The following is a 17,985-nucleotide window of genomic DNA, read 5'->3' on the forward strand; positions in this document are numbered from 1 at the left end:
GTTTTTAAGATTTAGTAGAGAGACAGCACGAGCGGGAGGGGCAAAGGGAGAGAGACTCCTGAAGCGGACTCCCCGCTGAGCGGGGAGCCTGTTGCTGGGTGAGGCGGGGCTCTATCCCAGGACTCTGAGATCATGACCTGAGCCAAAATCAAAATCAGGCGCCCCCAAAGCCATTTTTCCCCCTTGGCTTCTTTTCCGGCTTCTATTCTTGCTAGGACCTGCACCCCCACCCCACTCTACACATGCCTCCTGATACAAAAAGCATATGTCCTCCTTGTAAGGGACAAAGAGGTAAGCCTCTTTGGAGGCTTCCAGTACAGTAGGTGATACCTAGGGAATGACCTGACAGAACCATCATGTGCCTATTCCAGACCACTGGCACTGGGTATCTCCAGGCCAAGACCCCCTGGCTTCAGGGAATGAGTGACTTATGAAGGACACCTGGACCCTATCCTTGTTCTGACTATTTCCTGGATGCCTGAGAAGACACGTGCACCAGACCCCAAGAAAAGACGAGACTCATGCTCTTTTCCTTTCCAAGTCTCCGGAACGCTCAGTCCATCTCTCTCTCTCTCTCGTAGATATATATATATATATCTATTGGCTCTCCGCACCCAACCTGCCTGCATCAGGATCTCAGCCCACGGCTCCTCTCCTGAGTCTCCCTTTCCTGCATGGGACTCAGAAATCACTCACATTTGCACAAGGAAGTAGTATTTACCAACCCTGCCACTTGCATCATCCCACTGAATCTTCAACTCCTTTCACAAAAGAAGTGGCCTCGGCAAGGTGAAGGATCTCACCCAGGCCACGCGATTGATTAGCAGTAGAGCAAAAACAAAGTTCATCTTATCCCAAAGCCCCCCAGCAAATGTAGAAACCCCTTTATCCTTCTAGTCTTTTGTTTTCTTGATAGCATAGCTTCATTTTCACCGTGTTTATTTTATTATTTACCTGCTCCAGTAGAATGTACTTTCCTCCCCACAAGAGCAGAAACTTTGCTTTGTTTTCTGGTTCATTCCAAAGTGCCTGCCATTTGGAATGAACAAGTGAGTGACTAGGAATGAACTTTGAGCTGAGATCCGATTGAAGTTAGGATGCAAGCCATTAAAAATCAGTGGAGAGCATCCTGGATAGAGGGGATAGCTAAGGCAAAGCAGGAGGGTACTAGAAATGTCAAGGAGCCACCGAGACTGGATGGAACGGCACTTGCATGGGAGACAACAGTGAGAGATGACATAAGGTGGGAGGGTTGGATGCAGGTCACCTAGAGCCTCAGAGTCTGCAGTAGGACTTTGGATTTTATTCTGAGACTAATGTGAAACTATGGGAGAGGTTTTCTTTATTTCTTTTTTTTAACAGCTTTATTGAGATATCTTAGACATATAAAAATTGTATATATTTAAGGTGTACAACTTGAGGGGCATCTGGGTGGCTCAGTCGGTTAAGTGTTTGACTTCGGCGCAGGTGGTGATCTCAGGGTCCTGGGATCTAGCCCTGCATCAGGGTCCCCACATGGAGGGGGGCAGGCGGTTTGCTTGTCCTTCTCCCTCTGCCCCTCCCCCTGCTTGTGCTCTCTTTCTCAAAGAAAATCTTTTTTTTTTTTTTTTAAAGATTTTATTTATTTATTTGACAGAGAGACACAGCGAGAGAGGGAACACAAGCAGGGGGAGTGGGAGAGGGAGAAGCAGGCTTCCCGCTGAGCAGGGAGCCCGATGCGGGGCTCGATCCCAGGACCCTGAGATCATGACCTGAGCCGAAGGCAGACGCTTAACGACTGAGCCACCCAGGCACCCCTCAAAGAAAATCTTTAAAAAAACAAAAGGTGTACGATATTTGGATTTATGTACACATTGTGAAAAGATCACCACAATCAAGCTAATTAACACATCCGACACCTCTACATAGTTCGATTGTGTGTGTGTGTGTGTGTGTGTGTGTGTGTGTGTGTGCTGAGAATAAGGGAGAGTTTTGAGCAAAGGGGTGACAAGGTCTTACATTCTTAAAAGATTGCTCTGTATACTAAACATCTGTTGAGTTTAACGAATGAATGAAATCTCCTAGATGGGCTCCCCAGACCATAGAAATGGAGATGTGACCCCTTCCTCAGTCAAGAAACATTTATTTGGATAAGAAAGGAGTCTCTAGGGCTCTGGGCTGGGAAGGTAGCCTGGGTTTCAGTCCTGGGACCCAGCAGCCCGAACAGGCTGGGAGGGGCACTTCCTCTTGCTGAGGTTGGTGAGGATCTGGTCCTGGTTGGACCGGTAGAGAACCACAAAGCTCTCTGCAGGAAGGACAGGACCTCTGTTCTCTTCCACCTGGCCCATCATCAGATAACTGGCTCCTGGGGGAGGAGAGGGAGGGAGCGAGAGCGTGTTATTGAGACCTTGGAGATGTACCTCCTTGTCAGAGTCCTTCAGATTCTATCATTTTTGTGAGGCTACGTCCTCTTCCCCATTTTGCCACATCCGTTACCTTTCTTCATGGGGGGGCACTGCTTGCAGGGCACATAAAACTTCAGGAGGGTGGCAGTGAGTGGAGAGGGCAGGTCCAGGCCTCCGGTTTTATAAGCACCAATGAGACTGACAGTGACAGTGAGGCCCTCTCCTGGGCCCCGAACCATGGACTTCACTGTTGCGGTCACCACTGTGAGAGAGTGGGGGTGAGAGGTGAGGAGACAGGAGGCCAGCTCAGGGCTGGAGCCAGGAGGGGGAACTTGGAGGACAGGAGGGGAGGTTAGAGCTGTTGGCAGGGGGGCTTCTTACCCAGGCTGCTGGAACAGAAGTTGCTCTGCAAGGTGCCCGTCCGGCGGCATTGCTTTGGGCAGGACACAGCGGGCACGTCTAGGAGGGAGAGAGGGTGCTGTTTGTGGAGGGGGACCCACCCAGCAGGTAGGAAGGGCCACTTTCCTCATAACAGCCTCACTGATTTGAATTCATTCAGAGCTCTATCCAGCGTTGGGCCCCAGCACCCAGTACCAGACCTCAGTACAGAGCACCAGTGAGTGATGTATGAATGAATGAATGAGTTTGGAAAGGAGGTCTTTGAAATGCTCTCTTCAGTCTGTGTCCCCTTCCTTCCCCTTCCCAGACTCACTTGGGGCCCCCGGAGTTGCCTGGGCCTCAGAGGAGGCCTTTGGTTTTTCCGCAGATGGGAGTCCGGGCTTGGGGAGCGCGGTACCCGACCGGGCATCCTCCCCTGGGCTCTGGGCCCGCCCTTCAGCACCTCGCGGCAGGGTCTTGTAGGAGGCGGAGAAGCCATCCGCCGTGACACTGAGGTCAGAGACGAACTGGACGAGGAGCTCGTTCCCTTCGGAGGAGATGGGACTGCGGGTGGCGGGGCACCGGGGGAAGCGTCAGGGGGGCCTTGTCATCTCCGCCCTGGCTTGGCTGCACCAGCTTCCTGACTTCGCAGGACCTACTCGCCTCTCCATCCGTGGACCCGTCCTGGTGCCAAGCCAGGTCTCTTGCCTGGTTCCCTACTAGTTCCGCCCGCCCGTTTGGGGTTCACGGGTTCAGATCCCGCCTCTTCAGCTAAGCCTGGCCTCTCACCACCACCCCCACCCCCACTCCCTTCCCTAGAAAGGTGGAGACGCCCGGACCCACCAACCCACCCAGGCCCGTCCCCTCACCCCGGGGCCGTGTCGCCGCAGAACTTCCCCAGCCTTTTGGCGTCATCGCTCACGGCTCCGTTGAACACGCTGACCGAGTCGTAGCGGCAGTAGGTGTCGGGCTCCAGGTCAAACTTCCCGAAGGTCAGCGAGATCACCTGTCCGCCGGGAGAGGAGGCTGCGCGGCGGGACCCGGGCGGCTCCAGGGCGCGGAAGCCCTGCACCCCTGGCCTCCTCCGGAAGCCCGGAAGCTCGCGGCAGCCTCCTCTCCCCCTTCCCGTGTCCCCCGGAGCCCCCTCTTAAAGCATTCACACCACCGCTCCGAGGGTCACACACCCAGGGGAACCCTTAGGCGGCGTCTTCCATCTTGGGCAAGGTCTAGTCCAGGCTCACGCTCAAGGAACAGACCCAGCATCACCTCCAGCGCCACCACATACCACACAAAACACCGTTTATAGATCAGCATTGTGTACCTCGCTCTCGTAAGACTCGTCACAGGTGTGATTTTACATTTTTTGTTTGAGTGCAAGCAGTTCTGGGTCTGTTTTTGCTCCCTAGCGCGAGCTCAGTGGTCGGGACATAGCAGATGGTCAGTAAATCTTTGCTGGCTGCATGCTGGAGAACGCCGCCTGGGTCCCCGAGGGCGGCCCGGCAGGGGGTCGGTACCTGGTCCGGGGGCGCGATGATGTGCCAGGAACAGCTGATGCCCGGGGGGTAATCGGACTCGGGCCAGTTGGGCGTGGTCAGGGTTCCCTGGGCCTTCTCCAGCCGCCCCCCGCAAAATTGGTGCTCTGGGGAGGGGAGAAAGGAGTGGGGGTGGGAGGCGGTGGAGACCCTCGGTCAGCTCGAAGAGAGCTCTAGGCTGGAAGCCTGTGCTGGAAGCTCGGACGTCTGGGTCTCAGCATGAGGGGACGAGAAGAGGGGTAGGAAAGGGGGGGGTGTGGTTAGCAGAGAGGGGGCTTGGAGGAGCAGGGCTCAGGGGAGTCTTGGACCTCCGGGCGCCCAGGCAGGCGGTGGAAGGGGGAGGAGGCATTGGCTGGACACGCTCCCTTCTCGCCCCTCCCCCTGACCCGCGACCACACCGCTCCTCTTCCCGTGGGAGATCCCATCTCCCCGGTCCGGCGGAAGAGTCCCCTTTGCAGGCTGGGGAGTCCTCACGTTGTGAGGGTGCCCTCAAATTGGGGCACAGCCCCAGAGGCCTCTTTGGGTAGGTCTCTGCCTTAAACATTAAAATGTTTAATGGGGAAACTTCGGCCGCCAGGAGGGGGTGATGGGACCGCAATCGGGAGCCCCGGGCTGGGTGTAGGGGGCTCCGGGTCGGGGGAACCTAGTCCCCCAGCCCAGGGGTGCCCCCTCACGCCCGTCTGAGGGAGCCCGATTGCGGACGGGGGCGGGCAGTTACTCACCGTCCCAGTAACCCCAGGCCGCCCATTCCACCCGCGGGTCGGTGACCCATTTCCGCCTCGCGCCTGGGGGGGGGGCCTGGAAGGGGGGGGGGTGGGAGCGGGAGGGGGGAGAGAAGACGGGGAGGAGGGACTGAAGGGGCAGTTAGTGAGGAAAAAGGGTAAGGGAGGTAATGGGGGCCCTAGGCTCTCGGGCGCGGGGTTTGGCTCGGGGTGGATGTTAAGGCTGAGGGCGGGGCCTGCGCCGGGGGCGGGGCCAGGAGAGGGGGAAGGCGGAGGTGAGGGAGGTCTCACCAGTGCCTGAGGTGGCCCTCCCGCTGTACCAGAGCAGGAAGCCTCGTCCTCCCGTGCCCTCGTCCGCCGTCATTCTCAGGGTCACCTGGTTGCCGGGGGCGACTAAGGGCGCAGGCCGGAAGGTCCCGCAGAAGCGTCCAAGCCGCTGGCCCGAGGTTCCAGACCCGGCAAAGACCTCCAGGGCATCATAACGGCAGGCCGAGTGCTGCTCCAAGTCGAAGACGCGGAAGGAAAGGGACACAGTCTGGCCCTCAGGGACCTGAAGGCGGGGACAGGGAAGAGGACCTGCAAAGTCAGGCCACACAAAACCCAGGCGGAGGGTACTTCTCTTTCCCCAAGCATCTCAGAAACCGGGCCTGAACAGGAAGGGACCCCATCAGGGTGCAGAGCAGAGGGCCTGGGCCCTGCAGCAGCTTGTGGCTTGCTCAGGGGACAAGACCTGAGGGCGGGAATGGAGTTGGGAATGGACGAGCGGGCCCTGAGTTAAGGAAGGTGTGAGGACACTTTGCCACGTGTTATTGTGGGCCCTGCCGCCCTCAGTGACCAGAGGGGACGGGCTTGGACTTCCCTGGGAGAAGGGGTGGTGCAGGGACCGGAGCGGGGAGCAGGGGGTCGGCAGACTGGGGTTCCCTTAGCAGTCAGGTCTGGGAGACTTCAGCAAGGGGGTAGTGATCAGAAGGGCCTTCTCACCGTTATTGTCCAGATGCACTCCTTATTGGGGGGGGTAGAGGTTGGGGAAACCCTCACTTGCCACGTAACCTGACTCCCCGGTCACATCCCCTCCACACAGGAACACGGGTCTGGAGAACAGAAGAGGGGTCAGCCATGAGTGGAGGAGAGCTTGGGAAGGATAGGGTAATGAGGATTGGGGGGGCAGGGAGGGAAGCCAGGGGGATGGAGGAGAAAGGCCTAGGGGATCTGGGGCAGCCTCAGCCAGCCCGACCGGGATTGAGAGGATTAGGAACAAGTGGGGCCAGCAACTTGGCTGTCTCTCCAACACCCCCCAATCCCCACCCCCACCCCAACAGGAATTCCCGGAATCCTCCCCAGGCTGTTCCTCACTCTCCCCCCTCGCCCTGCCTGGCAGTCGGGGACAGGAGCCGCCTAACTACTTCCAGATGTGGACACAGCCACGAGGCCATGGGGGGGGGAGGGGGCGGAGAGATGAGCAGCAGCAATGATGGCCCTCACGTTGAACCTGGAGACCAGATTTCCCCAGCTCCCAACCTTTGCCCTGCTCCTGTTCCTGCTAACTACTTGAGTATCTGTCTCCCAAGTCTCCCACTTTCTACCCCCCTCCCCCCCACCTCTAATTCCCTCCTGGAATCCAGATGTCCAGCTACCAGGCAAGTTCAGGGTCTTGGTGCTCTCAGGTTCCACGGGGGGCCAAGGGTCTGGGTGGATGGGGAGACTTAGAGGACAGGGGACAAAGGGTGGAGGAACGGGGGGGCAGTGGTGACCCGCAGAAGACTGTGGTCTTGCAGTAGGGAGGGAGAACTTGGGGGCTAGGGAAGAGTTGGGGCTGCAGGAGATCCGGGGGGTGGTGTGTTAGTGAAGGAATCCACAGGATCCACAGGCAAAACCCCCAGGAATCAGGGCTTTTGACGCTCACTCAAGCTATCTGGAAGGTGCCAAGAGACCTACCTGGTATAGTTGGGGGTCTGGCCCTGGGCGAAAGGTAGCAGGGCCCAGGCAGTGAGGACCCCCAAGAGGGAGGCTGTGGCAGCAGGCAGCATGGCCGGGGGGAGAGGCGCTGGGGTCCTTGAGGCGGCAGCTGAGTTTAGCGGCGGCAGCAGCCGGGATAATCAGTGCCAGATGAGGCGGCCTCGGGTGTGTGGGCGTGGGGACTGGCCAGTGGGGCGGGCGGTGGAGAAGGCGGGACAGGGAGAGTTTAGTCGGGACAGTGGTGAGTCCAGGGGCCTCTCTACATCCAGGACACATAAATATTGACCTAAGGAGGGGGTGGAGCAACAAAGGGCAGAGGGAGCATCGACCCTCAGCCGTAATGCAGGCATCAAGTACTGTCATCTGGAAGCCCACTCTGCCGGGTGCCCGAACATCCTGCGAACACAGCCTCTGGTCCTTCCTCATGATCATCCCCACGCCTGCCTCCTCAGCATCCACAGGAAGTCCTTCCCTTGACCCCCGACATCCAGTCACCCCCTTCCTGACCCCCCCCACACACCGCTCCAGCTTATTTTCCACTTCAAATTTCTACTGTCTTCTCCCCATCCCTGGGCCAGACTAGGCCAAGGAGAAAATTCTTTCTGCTCACCCATTTTTCTCTCCCAATATTTGGAGGTATGGGAGTGGGCTAGGGAGACATGGTATGTGGATAAAGGGAGCCTCCCCCTCATTAAGGAAGAAGAGGATGTAGTAGAAAGTGAGGGAAAGGGACAGCACGTGAGACTGGACCTGGAAGGTAAATGGGAGGAGGGGAAGAGGGCACTGACTTCACGGGGACTGAGGGAAATGGGTAGGAAGCTCTGTGAGGTCAGAAGCAAGTGGCCTCCTCAGGATGGGAGTAAGTCTGAGGGACAGAGGATCTGAGTAAGAGAACCGAGTAGCATATGTTGACTGCATTGTTCCAGAAGGTGGGGCTTGGACTTCCAAGTCCAGAAGCCTGGGCCAGTCTTGGGAGTGGGAGGGGAAAGCAAACTGAGAGATTTAGGTGGTCAGGTCTGCACCACCTGAATGCTTGAGCCGCTTCTGCTCTGCCCATCCCCGGCCACGCTCCTGCCCTCTGTTGCCCACCAAGCCAGGCTTTGGGCCCCCGTTCCCTGCCCCATTTTCCTCCCAGGCCCCAGGGCTCCAAACCGGGCCTCACTTCAGCCTTTTATTCTATTTGTCCATCAAATCTCTTGTCCATGATAGATTGGGGGCCCCTCCTGGGCAGCCCCCCGAACATCTTACAAAACAGTTCCCGGTTCACCCTGGCATGTCTAGCAATTCCCCACCCCCCCCAACGTGTGCACGTGCAGTATTTACTGCTACCACCCCATTTCTCCTTAGCTCCTGGCCCAGGGCCAGACTCTCCCTCCAGGGGTGAGATTATGAGAGGGGGGTCAGCTCTCAGGGGTTGGGGGGCCTGGGCCAACCCCTGCAGCAGCCCTCTGCAGCATGTCCAAGGCCTCCCAAAAGAAATCCTTCTGTGCGGCCATCAAGGGCATCCAGCCCACGATCTCCTTCATCTTTTCCATGCGATCCTGCAATGTGGGGCAACTGTGGATCTGGCTGAGGTACTCCTCACAGGCCCGGGCCACCCCCCCCAGGGTCCTGGGATGCTCCGGCCCCCAGGCTGGGCTCAGGGGTCGCCACCACCCTGCTGGCTGGAAGGTCCCGATAGGTGGGGTGCTGCTCGATGTCATGGCTGGACAGCATGTAGAGGCACTCTCTGGTCGAGCAGAGGGAACAGGCACACAAAGGGACCTTGGAGGAGAGAAGGGGCGTGGCTGAGAGGGGCCTTTACTGAGGGGTTCCCAGGAAGCCCGAGCTGTTGTGTTCTTCCCTCTCAGACCAGCCCCGAGCCAGCAAGCGAGCTCGGACTGGCCAAGCCCCAAGGTTGTGTGAGGTCAGAGAGGGCCAGCAGGGTCTGCTAAGGGAGAGAGCCAGGAGCCGTGGTGTGGGGCCGGGAAGGGAGGCAGGTGATGCTGGGACGATGGGGCCCCCAGGTTCCTGCAGGAGCCCCGGCTACGTCGCTGTCCCACCTCGCTCTATTGCTCCTGCCCTCCCTGGTTGCCTGCTTGTCTGACAGTGCTCTGACCTTGACGTGGAGCTTCACGAAGGAGGCACTCCCCTTAGGCCAGCCAGGGAGGCGGCCTCCAGCCCCACAGCCGCAGCCCAGAAGCTCCTTGCTGAAGTCCGAGCCCTGGCTCAGCACCAGGGAGTGGTTGAGGCCACACCACAGGGCAATGGGGCGTTGCAGATAATGCACCTGAGGACACAGGGCCAGGATCCCTAAGGTGGGAACGCCAAGGATTTGGGGGCCCAGATAGGACAGGAAGGCTCAGGGAAGAATCTAGGAAAATGAGGAGAGGAAAGTGAAGGGACTCAGCATCCCCCCACCCCACCCGCCACCCAGCCAGGAGGCAGACCAGCAGCAATCTCGCCCTCCTTGGTTCTCCTGCAGCCCCAGTCGGACTGCACGGGGTCTAGCACTTCTGCTCGTTCCTCATCTTTGCTCCCCAGAAAACATGCTACTGGTCTGAGTCCAGGGTCGGCTATCTGCTCCCTCATTGTCACCCCAGGCCTGTGCCAGGCCAGCCTCTCATCCTGCCTTCCAGCCCCAGGAGGAGGGCTATCCTTCCTCTTCCCAAAGAAAGACTCCCTCCCTGTGCAATTCCAGGTCAGCCCCCAGGAAGGACTTTCCTTCCACTTACTCCTCCCTTTTCTCTCCAGCATGTTCAACTTGTCCTATCCCTCTCTTTCAAACTGGAGACCCTATTTTGGAAAACAACATTGCCACCTGATTCCTGCGGCTTCTGACGGCTGTCTTTTAGGCAGCAGAACTGGTTACATGACCAGTCTGGGGCCAACCCCATTCTTGTTCTCACCACAGCCAGGCTTTCTCTGCTTACTAAGCTACTGACATGTTCTTTCCAAACGCACTTGACCTCCCAGCTGCCAAATCCCAGGGCCTCTCCTGCACGCTTCTTCCTGAGATCATGAGGGCTTTAATTTTGAAGATACAGGTTAAGTAATTTATGGTCATTATAGAAAAATTATAAAATATTGGCGAGCAAAGATTAATTTAAAAATCACTGGCAAGGGGCACCTGGGTGGCTCAGTCGTTAAGCATCTGCCTTCGGCTCATGATCCCAGGGTCCTGGGATTGAGCCCCGCATCGGGCTCCCTGCTCTGCAGGAAGCCTGCTTCTCCCTCTCCCACTCCCTCTGCTTGTGTTCCCTCTCTCGCTGTGTCTCTCTCTGTCAAATAAATAAATAAAATCTTTAAAAAGAAAAAAATTACTGGCAAGGGGCGCCTGGGTGGCTCAGTCGATTAAGCACCCAGACTCTTAATATTGGCTCAGGTGTTAATCTCAGGGTCGTGAGTTCGAGCCCCGTGTTGGGCTCCACACTGGGTATGGAACCTACTAAAAAAAAAAAATCACTGGGAATCCCACCACCTACTGTGAATATCTTGCTGGATATTCTTCTTCACTACTGTGTGTGTGTGTATGTATAAATTGTATATTTTTAAACAAAAATGGGATTGTATTATGTAAAATAATTTCACACTTTTTTTCACCGAAAAATATGGCCTGACCATCTTTCCGTGTCAGTAAGTATAGTGCTGCATTATCTGTCACCATGAGTCACCCCCTCCTGTTTGAAACCCTCTGAGTCCACGGCTTCTGGGATTGGCATCCGAGGGTGTGCCCCTCTGGTCTCAGAGACGGCCTTTTCATTCCCTCTGTCTACGGCATCGGTTCCTGCCTGGGCTTTGCTCCTCCATCCCTACTTCTGTCCGTGTCAGCCTTGTTCCGACATGGAATCTAATGGCAGAGAGACATTTCCACTTTGGAAAAAGTCCAAATTCACACTCTGCCTCTTTCCTCAAGCCAGCCTCCCTTCCCACGTTTGTAGGCACGCCATCTTTCTTCAAGGGGTCTTGCGCCAGAGCCCCTTTTGTCCTCGGGGCCTTCTCCTCGCATCTCAGCAGTTTCCAGGGCCTGTTCATTTCCTTCCAAAACATCTCCGGGATCCATTCTTTTGGGTCCTCACTGCCCCTGGCTCTTGTCTCAAGTGCTGTTGGGTCTCCACAGTCTCCCAGTGGGCTTCTCATTCCGCAGCCTCCTGTTCTCAGTTATCCGTGGGGGTTACCTTCTGCTCCCGAAACCTGCAGTGACTCTTTCCCAAAGTTATGCTTCTCCGGGCTCACCCCCACCTGCACCGCCTCATATCTACTGGTTTCCGAAACACCGTCTCTGCTTCAGGTATGTGCAAGCCGCGATGTCGTCCCCAGTATGCAGAATGCCTCTCCGTGTGCCCACCCAAATCCGATCTAAGCCGCCAGGACCTGATCACCTCTCACCTCTTCTGGTTAGGCCATCCCACCCCTCCCCACCCCGGTCTCCGTGCTTCACTGAATTCCTAGTGCACTTACAGCAAACACCGCACAGAACGGACCTCACAGTGCCAACCCTGGGAAAGACATGCACCAGTCGCACACAGGCGTGACGCACTGATTGGCTTAACTTCCCCAGGGAGTAAGGAGTGGGTTCTAAAGAGAGTGGAGAATCGGAGAGATCCGGGGGTTAGGGAATTGGAGGAAGGGGGTCAGGAGGAGAGTAACTGAGAAACAGTCTCACCTGTGTGGGTTCCCCTCGGTCCATTTTGTCCCCTGTTCCCAGCTGCCCGTATCTGTTATTTCCCTGCATGAAGATTCGGCCAAATTCATCCACCAGGCCAAGGTGATTGTAGCCAAGAGTGCAAAATAGGATCTAGGAAGTAAGACAGAAAGAGGAGGTGGGCATTCAGTTCCCTCCAGAGGAACCCTGAGCTCCGGAATCTCCCAGCTGCTAACCTGCCATTCCCAGCTGACTTCTTTTGGCCTTGCCCGCTGGCCTTGCCCACTGCCTCGCCCCTCTCTCTGGGTCCCCTGTCCCTCCCTGAGCAATCATTTGATGCCTGCTCATATTTCAGACCTCTGGTACCTTTCAAACCCTAACCCCCCTCCTCTGCCCACCCCCTGGTCTGCCCCATTCCTCCAGGATCCTACCTTGGCAGGCAGTGAGAGAGCAAGCGGCATCTGCTGGTCCAGGGGGTCAAAGGCTTGAAGGGTCCCAAAGAGATCACGATACACCCCTGGGGTATGCACCTCAAAATACACTCCCCCCTGGTCTGGGGGGTCAGGAGCCCTCAGCTCAGCAGCTTTGGGCACCTATTTCCTAGAGCTAAGGCCCCACCTGGGATAAAAGCTGCAAGATCTGGGGCATCTCATACCCACTAGCAATATACCAGCTATGATGTCTGGGGACCTAAACTCATCTTTTCATTAGGATGCCTGAGAGGGTGCACCGCAGGCTGGAGTAAGTATCAGGGGGCGCTGTCCATTTCTGGAAGGTGAGTTTAAGACCAGGGTCTAGAGAAGAAGGACGGTGGTCCTTACCCGTGATGTAGAGAGTACTGCTCTGGTTGGAAGCCATGCAGGCCACACGAAGGTGAGGCAGGCAACGGGACACCTTCCTCAGGGCCAGCTGAACTGTGTAGGAGCGCGGCTGGTCCAGCTGGGTTTCATTCACTACCAAAGAGTAGATCTTTCCTTCCTCTGGGAGATGGGGAGAGGCAGATGATTATGTGAGGGCGGGGAACCCCCCCCAATATCCACATTAAGTTCCCAGTAGACCCTCTAAGCCATACGGATAAAACATTTCCTGCCCTAGAGTGGGGCTGGAAGAAAAAGGGTAGAAATGGAATAAGGGAAGAGTGACCTTGAGTTGTCCAGACTCTAGCCCTTTACCACCAAAAATAAATCAGGGAAGTCCTTGGGTGTAAAAGACGAGTGGAGGGAACACCTAATAGATTTGGCAGAATCCAACTGGAGTGTTAGGAAGAATTATGCTGAGAACTGGGGCCCTGCCTGGCATGAAGAAGTCCAGAGGGTCTCAAGCTTGGGAGTGTGGTCAAATAAAGGGGACAGGGGCACGAGTCTGGCTCAGTCAGAAGAGTTTGTGACTCTTGATCTCGGGGTTGTGAGTTTGAGCCCCACAATCGGTGTAGAGATTGCTTAAATAAATAAAACAAAAACTTAAATATATATATATATATGCGACAGTGAGCAAGTGGGTGGGGGAAGTTTGGGGAATTAAGTGTAGTGTATAACAGGGACATTACAAAGGTTAGAATTTTGGAAAATTGGACTTCCACTAGAACAGTGGTTTTTAAACTACTTTTTGCAGCAGCGCCCTTTACTCATATGAGACACACAGAATCTTAGATGAGGAGACAGACAAAAAAGCGAAGCTCTTGGGTTTGAGAGCAGGATGAGGTGACTTGCAGAAACCCATGTGAGAGGCCTCCCCTTCCCCTGCAGCAGGTCCTGAAGAATCTGTAGAAAGCAGTTTGCAAACCACTACTCTGGGCCATACCTGTGAGAAGTAACAGAGACCGCTGGGTCTCCTGACCGACCAGCACGATCTGTTTGAAGCTCATGGAGTGGTGGAAGGTCATCTTGAAGACCCGCTGCCCACTGGACTGCAGATAGACCTCGACACAGTCACAGGCCCGGCTGCCAGTTGTGCCTACCACACCTGGCTGCTCTCGAGTGGCCAATACATAGAGGTATTTACGGTAAACTGTGTCACATCTTGGGTCCGAGGCAAACTGTAGGAAGAAATGAAGGTGTCTGGGATCTAGGCCTCGGAGTGGAATGAGGCTGGGACAACGGGATCCTGGGATGAGCGATGAGGTACTTGGGTTCAGGGCTGGGAAACGAGGACTTGTTTCTCAGTTCCTGGGACAGGAGGGCAACTGTCCCGAGGAGATTATCTCAGGGCTGGTGTGGGCCCTGGGTCCCCCCACCCACCCACTGCAGGAGGGGTGGGGTCTCAGCTGCCAGGGCTCTGCTACTCACATCCTTGGCTCCGCGACACAACACAACATAGCGGCAGGCTCGCTTCCACTGGATCTGGCCAAGGGTAGAGGAGACCAGGGCATTTTTGAGAAAGAAGAGGGTCCCCGCGTAGTCAAGAATGAAGACGTGGTCCTTGGTGGGCAAGAAGCGGCGGTAGCCATGGGCTAGCAGAGGGGCTACACTCTTGCTGAGACAGCGGCGGCGGCCCCCAAATGCCTGGAAATACAGGCCCTTCGTGTCTGGAGAAGGGAAGGAGATGGAAGGCTCAAGGGGTCAGGATGGCACAAGGGAGAGGAATCAGAGCTTGGGCAGACTAGATTTCTTGGGTAGCGTGGTAGCAGCTCCTACACCCAAGACTGGGGAACAGACCCCTTCTAAAGGACACTGGAAAGCTCAGAGGACATCTTTAATAATCCCCTATAGAGGATATCTTTAATAATCCCCCATGCCTGAGCTTGAGTTCTCTGTCCCCCTCTGCCCCTCAGCCCAGGGCACTACACATGCTTCTAAGTGAGCGCTTCTTCGGTCCAACCTTGCATCAGAGACATCAAGGGGAAAATACACAGAAAAGCAGCAAGAGGAGTGAAAAAGAATGACCGAGAAAGGCCAGTAACCCCCCTCACCCCTAGCTCTGGATCTGCTGTCTGGATCAGATCTGGATCTCCCTTTATCTCAAGTACTTGGATAGGGACTCCCTGGGAATGGTTTAGAGCATGTTTCTCAGCCTGGGGTGATTCTGTCTCTCAGGTAACACTGTCACAACTGGGGGGAGGTTTGCTCCTGGCATCTGGTGGGTGGAGGCCGGGGATGCTGCTAAATATCCTGCAATGCACAGGACAGCCCCCCCACTCCAAACAACTATTTGGCCCCAAATGGCAACAGTGATGAGGTTAAGAAACCCTGGTTTAGAGGAGGAAAAACTCCAGGTTTGGGGGGTGGAGGAGGTGTCCGGGATTTGGACAGAGATTTTGAATACGTAGGGAGGTTTGTCACGGATGCCAGTAACGGGGGTCCATCAGAGGGTGGAGCTAGAAGCTTGCAGCGCTGGAGGGCGTATGTTTTGAATCTCTTCCACAGAAAGGGGCCCCGGAAGTTTGGCCGAGAATGCTGAGGCAACTCTATGGAACAGGAGAGACCCCAGAATAAGGTAGGACAGAGGCAAAGAGAACGGGAGTTTCTGGGGAGGTGTACAGTTAAGAATGGCAGCTCTCTTCCAGGGCCGGACCCCAGAGCCCTGCTCTCGTAGGCGAGGACTGAGCCTGCGACAGATGCGTCTCCACACGCCCTCGGCGTCGCACACTTCGCGGAAGTAGCGGCAGGTCTGGCCCAGAGCGACTACATCTCTGACTGGGAGGAATGAGATGATATGCTCCACCTGGGGGGCAGGAGGGAGGAAGCAGGGATCACCGGGGCCCCTCAGCGGTCTGGCCCCCTGTCCTTTATTCTTAATACCTCCCTGCGGAGGACTCACCAGCTCTGGGGGGAACAGCTGAACAGAAATTGGGTTCCCTCTCCCTTTCTTCTCTTCACCCCCAGGCTCTGGGCCACATGAAGGGCAGCTCCGCTTCACCTACCCAAGGAGAATGGGGAGCACAGGGGTTCCATGAGAGTCAGGCCTCTTTTGCTCCCTTCTCTCAGCCTGTCTTTCATTAGCTACTTTCTTGGGGGCTCACAGCTCTGTCTTCCAGCTCTGTGTTCTCAAATCCTCCCATCTTTCTCTCTAGGTCCATGGGTCACCCCTCCCTGTCTGCCATGTTCCTTGGTCCACCGGCTCCAAAGAACCCCTCCCCCGATCTCTGGCTGCCATCTTCTTGTCCTTCCCTTGGCTCGCTCCCCCCTCACCCGGAGCCCCTCCTCCCGTCCGCACAGCCCGGTGACTTTTTGCAGCTTTCGTCTCCGGCTTCTCCTCACCATCCTGACTGCCCCCTCCCTGCTCCTGCCCTCATCTCTCCGGGCCCCTTGGCCCCCCCGTAGTCAGCTCCCTGGCCCCCGTCCCTGCTGCCTTTCCCACACCATGTCCCCCGCCTGGGCTTGGGGGACCTCTGGGGCCCCTCTGCCTCCTAAGCCCCTCCCCCATGGAGTCTGGGAAGACAAACCTCTCTGTGACCTCACTGCCCAGCTACTGTGACCTATTTTCCCCAACCTGGCCCGGGATTTTCTCTTAGACAGCTCCTGGGTTCTAGCTCAGCTCTAGCCACCCAGTGGCTCGTGGGATATGCATTTTACAGGAGAGAGAAAGTGTGAACTACTGGCAGATGAGGCCTTTACTTTTGGGGAGTAGTTGTGAGGTTCCTCCAATTGAGGCCCTTTTAGCACTAACTCTGCTCCGTAGAGAAACACTGGTGAATTCTCCTATCTCAGCAGGCCAGGGCCTCCAGGGGATTTGTAGCCCACGAGTATAAACTAAAAAAAAAAAAAAAAGTATAAACTCATTTTGACAGATGAGGGGGATTGGTGACCCTGCTAGACTCTCCTAGAGGAGAGAATGCACCAGATTAAAGTGGGAATAATTCAGCACAAATTCTTTAGGCTCATAAAAACACACCCAAAAGCAGATTTCCTGGATAGTAACATCAATGCATGTATGAAGGACAACCTATCAAGGTGGAAGAAAGGGATACTGAACCTTGGGGTATCTCCCAGAGTCTAAGCTTTTAATGTAGTCTTACAGGGGGACAGGGGTGCCATGTATGAGAAACAGCAGGATTTGGGGGTGTGTCTGTCTAGGTAGGACCAAAGGATCTACACCAATAAATCCAAGGAGTAACCGGGTCTTCCAGGAACTCAAAGCTATCCAGTCCTGGACAACCAGCCCTCAGCTGCCTAGTATTACAGAATTCATTGCGCTAGCTGATCGTCAACCACCCAAACTCCCTTATTCATGGTGAGTAGTAAACAACTAGTTTGAGACACCGTGGATGGAATTTTAATCATTCAATAAATGTTTAGGAATTTCAACATTTGAGATGTGATTTACAAGAAACTTTCAGTGGTTTGCAGTCAGGCAACTCTGACCATATTAAATGGACTATGTTATGCCACCTAAGAGGATGCTAAGATCTCTCAGCAGACAGAAAAATGGTCGTCGGCTTCCTCTGGTGTCTGGGTCCCCTTTGATCCACTCCATTTCAGCTCAGGAGGCAAAGAAGAGGGTGCAGATAGAAAAAGCCCACCATAGAAGCTGCTGGGAAACGGTGGGAAACCGGGCTTCTAGAGCGAGCGGTCAGTAACTTGCGGATTGCTCTTGCCAACCCATCAACTTCCCTCCGCCTCAGTTTCCTCATTTGTAAAACGGGGGGCTTCTTCTAGGGGGCACGGTCCCTTCTGGACTACCCCCCCCCCCCCCCCCCGCCCCGGGCTCGTCATCACAGTTCCCGTCCAGGCGCGCTCTTCGGGGCGGGCTGGCCAGCCGGGCGGCAGCTCTGAAGGCTCTCCGGTCTCCCGTAACCCTTCCTCCAGGAGCTGAGCTGGGCATCTCCGGTCTCTGGGAAGCCCCCCGCCCGCCGGGGCTCCGGACACCTACGCAGGGCCTCAGCCTCCGCGGCCGGAAAGGCCTCCATGGTCCCTTCGGATGCAACGACCCGCTGCGCACTGGCCTCAGGCGTCGCCTGGCCCCCACGCCGGCCTCCCCCGCGCCCTCAAAGCGGGCTCGCTCCGTAACATTTCCAGGTCGCACGCGCCACTCCAGCCCCTGCACTGTTGCCGGCCGGTCCGGCGCGCAGCGATCACATTCTTTACCTCAGTCACAAAGTTCTAGCTCACCCGCCTCCTCCTAGGCGAAGGGACCGCCTTCTCGCCCATGCTATTGGTAGGTACAGCCGTCCCTCAGAGAAGAGGCCGGGCCAGGTTCCCTCCGGAGGATCGAATTGGCCTTCTTGACAGTCACTCGCCTGTATCTGGCTTGCGATTGGCCTCCGTTGGAAGAAAACCAGGAGCCCCGGCTTGCGGTCACTCGGCCTCTATCCCTTCTAGTGGAGGGCCGGCGTCCCCGTCTCCTGGTTAGACCTGATTGGCTCCATCCCCAGCCCTAAGCATTGCGATTGGATGCGGCTGCGCGGGGCGGGCCGGCCTGGAGCGTCGGCCGTTGGCGAGCGCTCCATTCTA

General features: G+C 56.2%; 2 protein-coding genes across 2 annotated transcripts; both read right to left on the reverse strand.

Annotated features, from left to right (window-relative positions):
• Positions 1-1,929: 1,929 nt before the first annotated feature.
• On the reverse strand, positions 1,930-7,123 carry PCOLCE (procollagen C-endopeptidase enhancer). Its single transcript, XM_021680072.2, is given in 10 exon segments — positions 1,930-2,344; positions 2,476-2,646; positions 2,766-2,843; positions 3,097-3,326; positions 3,632-3,768; positions 4,277-4,401; positions 5,308-5,566; positions 5,998-6,030; positions 6,032-6,107; positions 6,952-7,123. Coding segments are annotated over 10 exon segments (1,368 nt in total). The 5' UTR covers positions 7,044-7,123; the 3' UTR covers positions 1,930-2,177.
• Positions 7,124-8,372: 1,249 nt separating this feature from the next.
• On the reverse strand, positions 8,373-17,682 carry FBXO24 (F-box protein 24). The gene is given in 11 exon segments (XM_021680073.1): positions 8,373-8,576; positions 8,578-8,736; positions 9,071-9,241; positions 11,618-11,749; positions 12,028-12,149; positions 12,418-12,576; positions 13,397-13,631; positions 13,882-14,120; positions 15,073-15,256; positions 15,353-15,451; positions 17,644-17,682. Coding segments are annotated over 11 exon segments (1,743 nt in total).
• Between the last annotated feature and the right edge of the window lie 303 nt (positions 17,683-17,985).

This window comes from Neomonachus schauinslandi, chromosome 5, assembly GCF_002201575.2.
Source record: "Neomonachus schauinslandi chromosome 5, ASM220157v2, whole genome shotgun sequence".
NCBI classification, from domain to species: domain Eukaryota; kingdom Metazoa; phylum Chordata; class Mammalia; order Carnivora; family Phocidae; genus Neomonachus; species Neomonachus schauinslandi.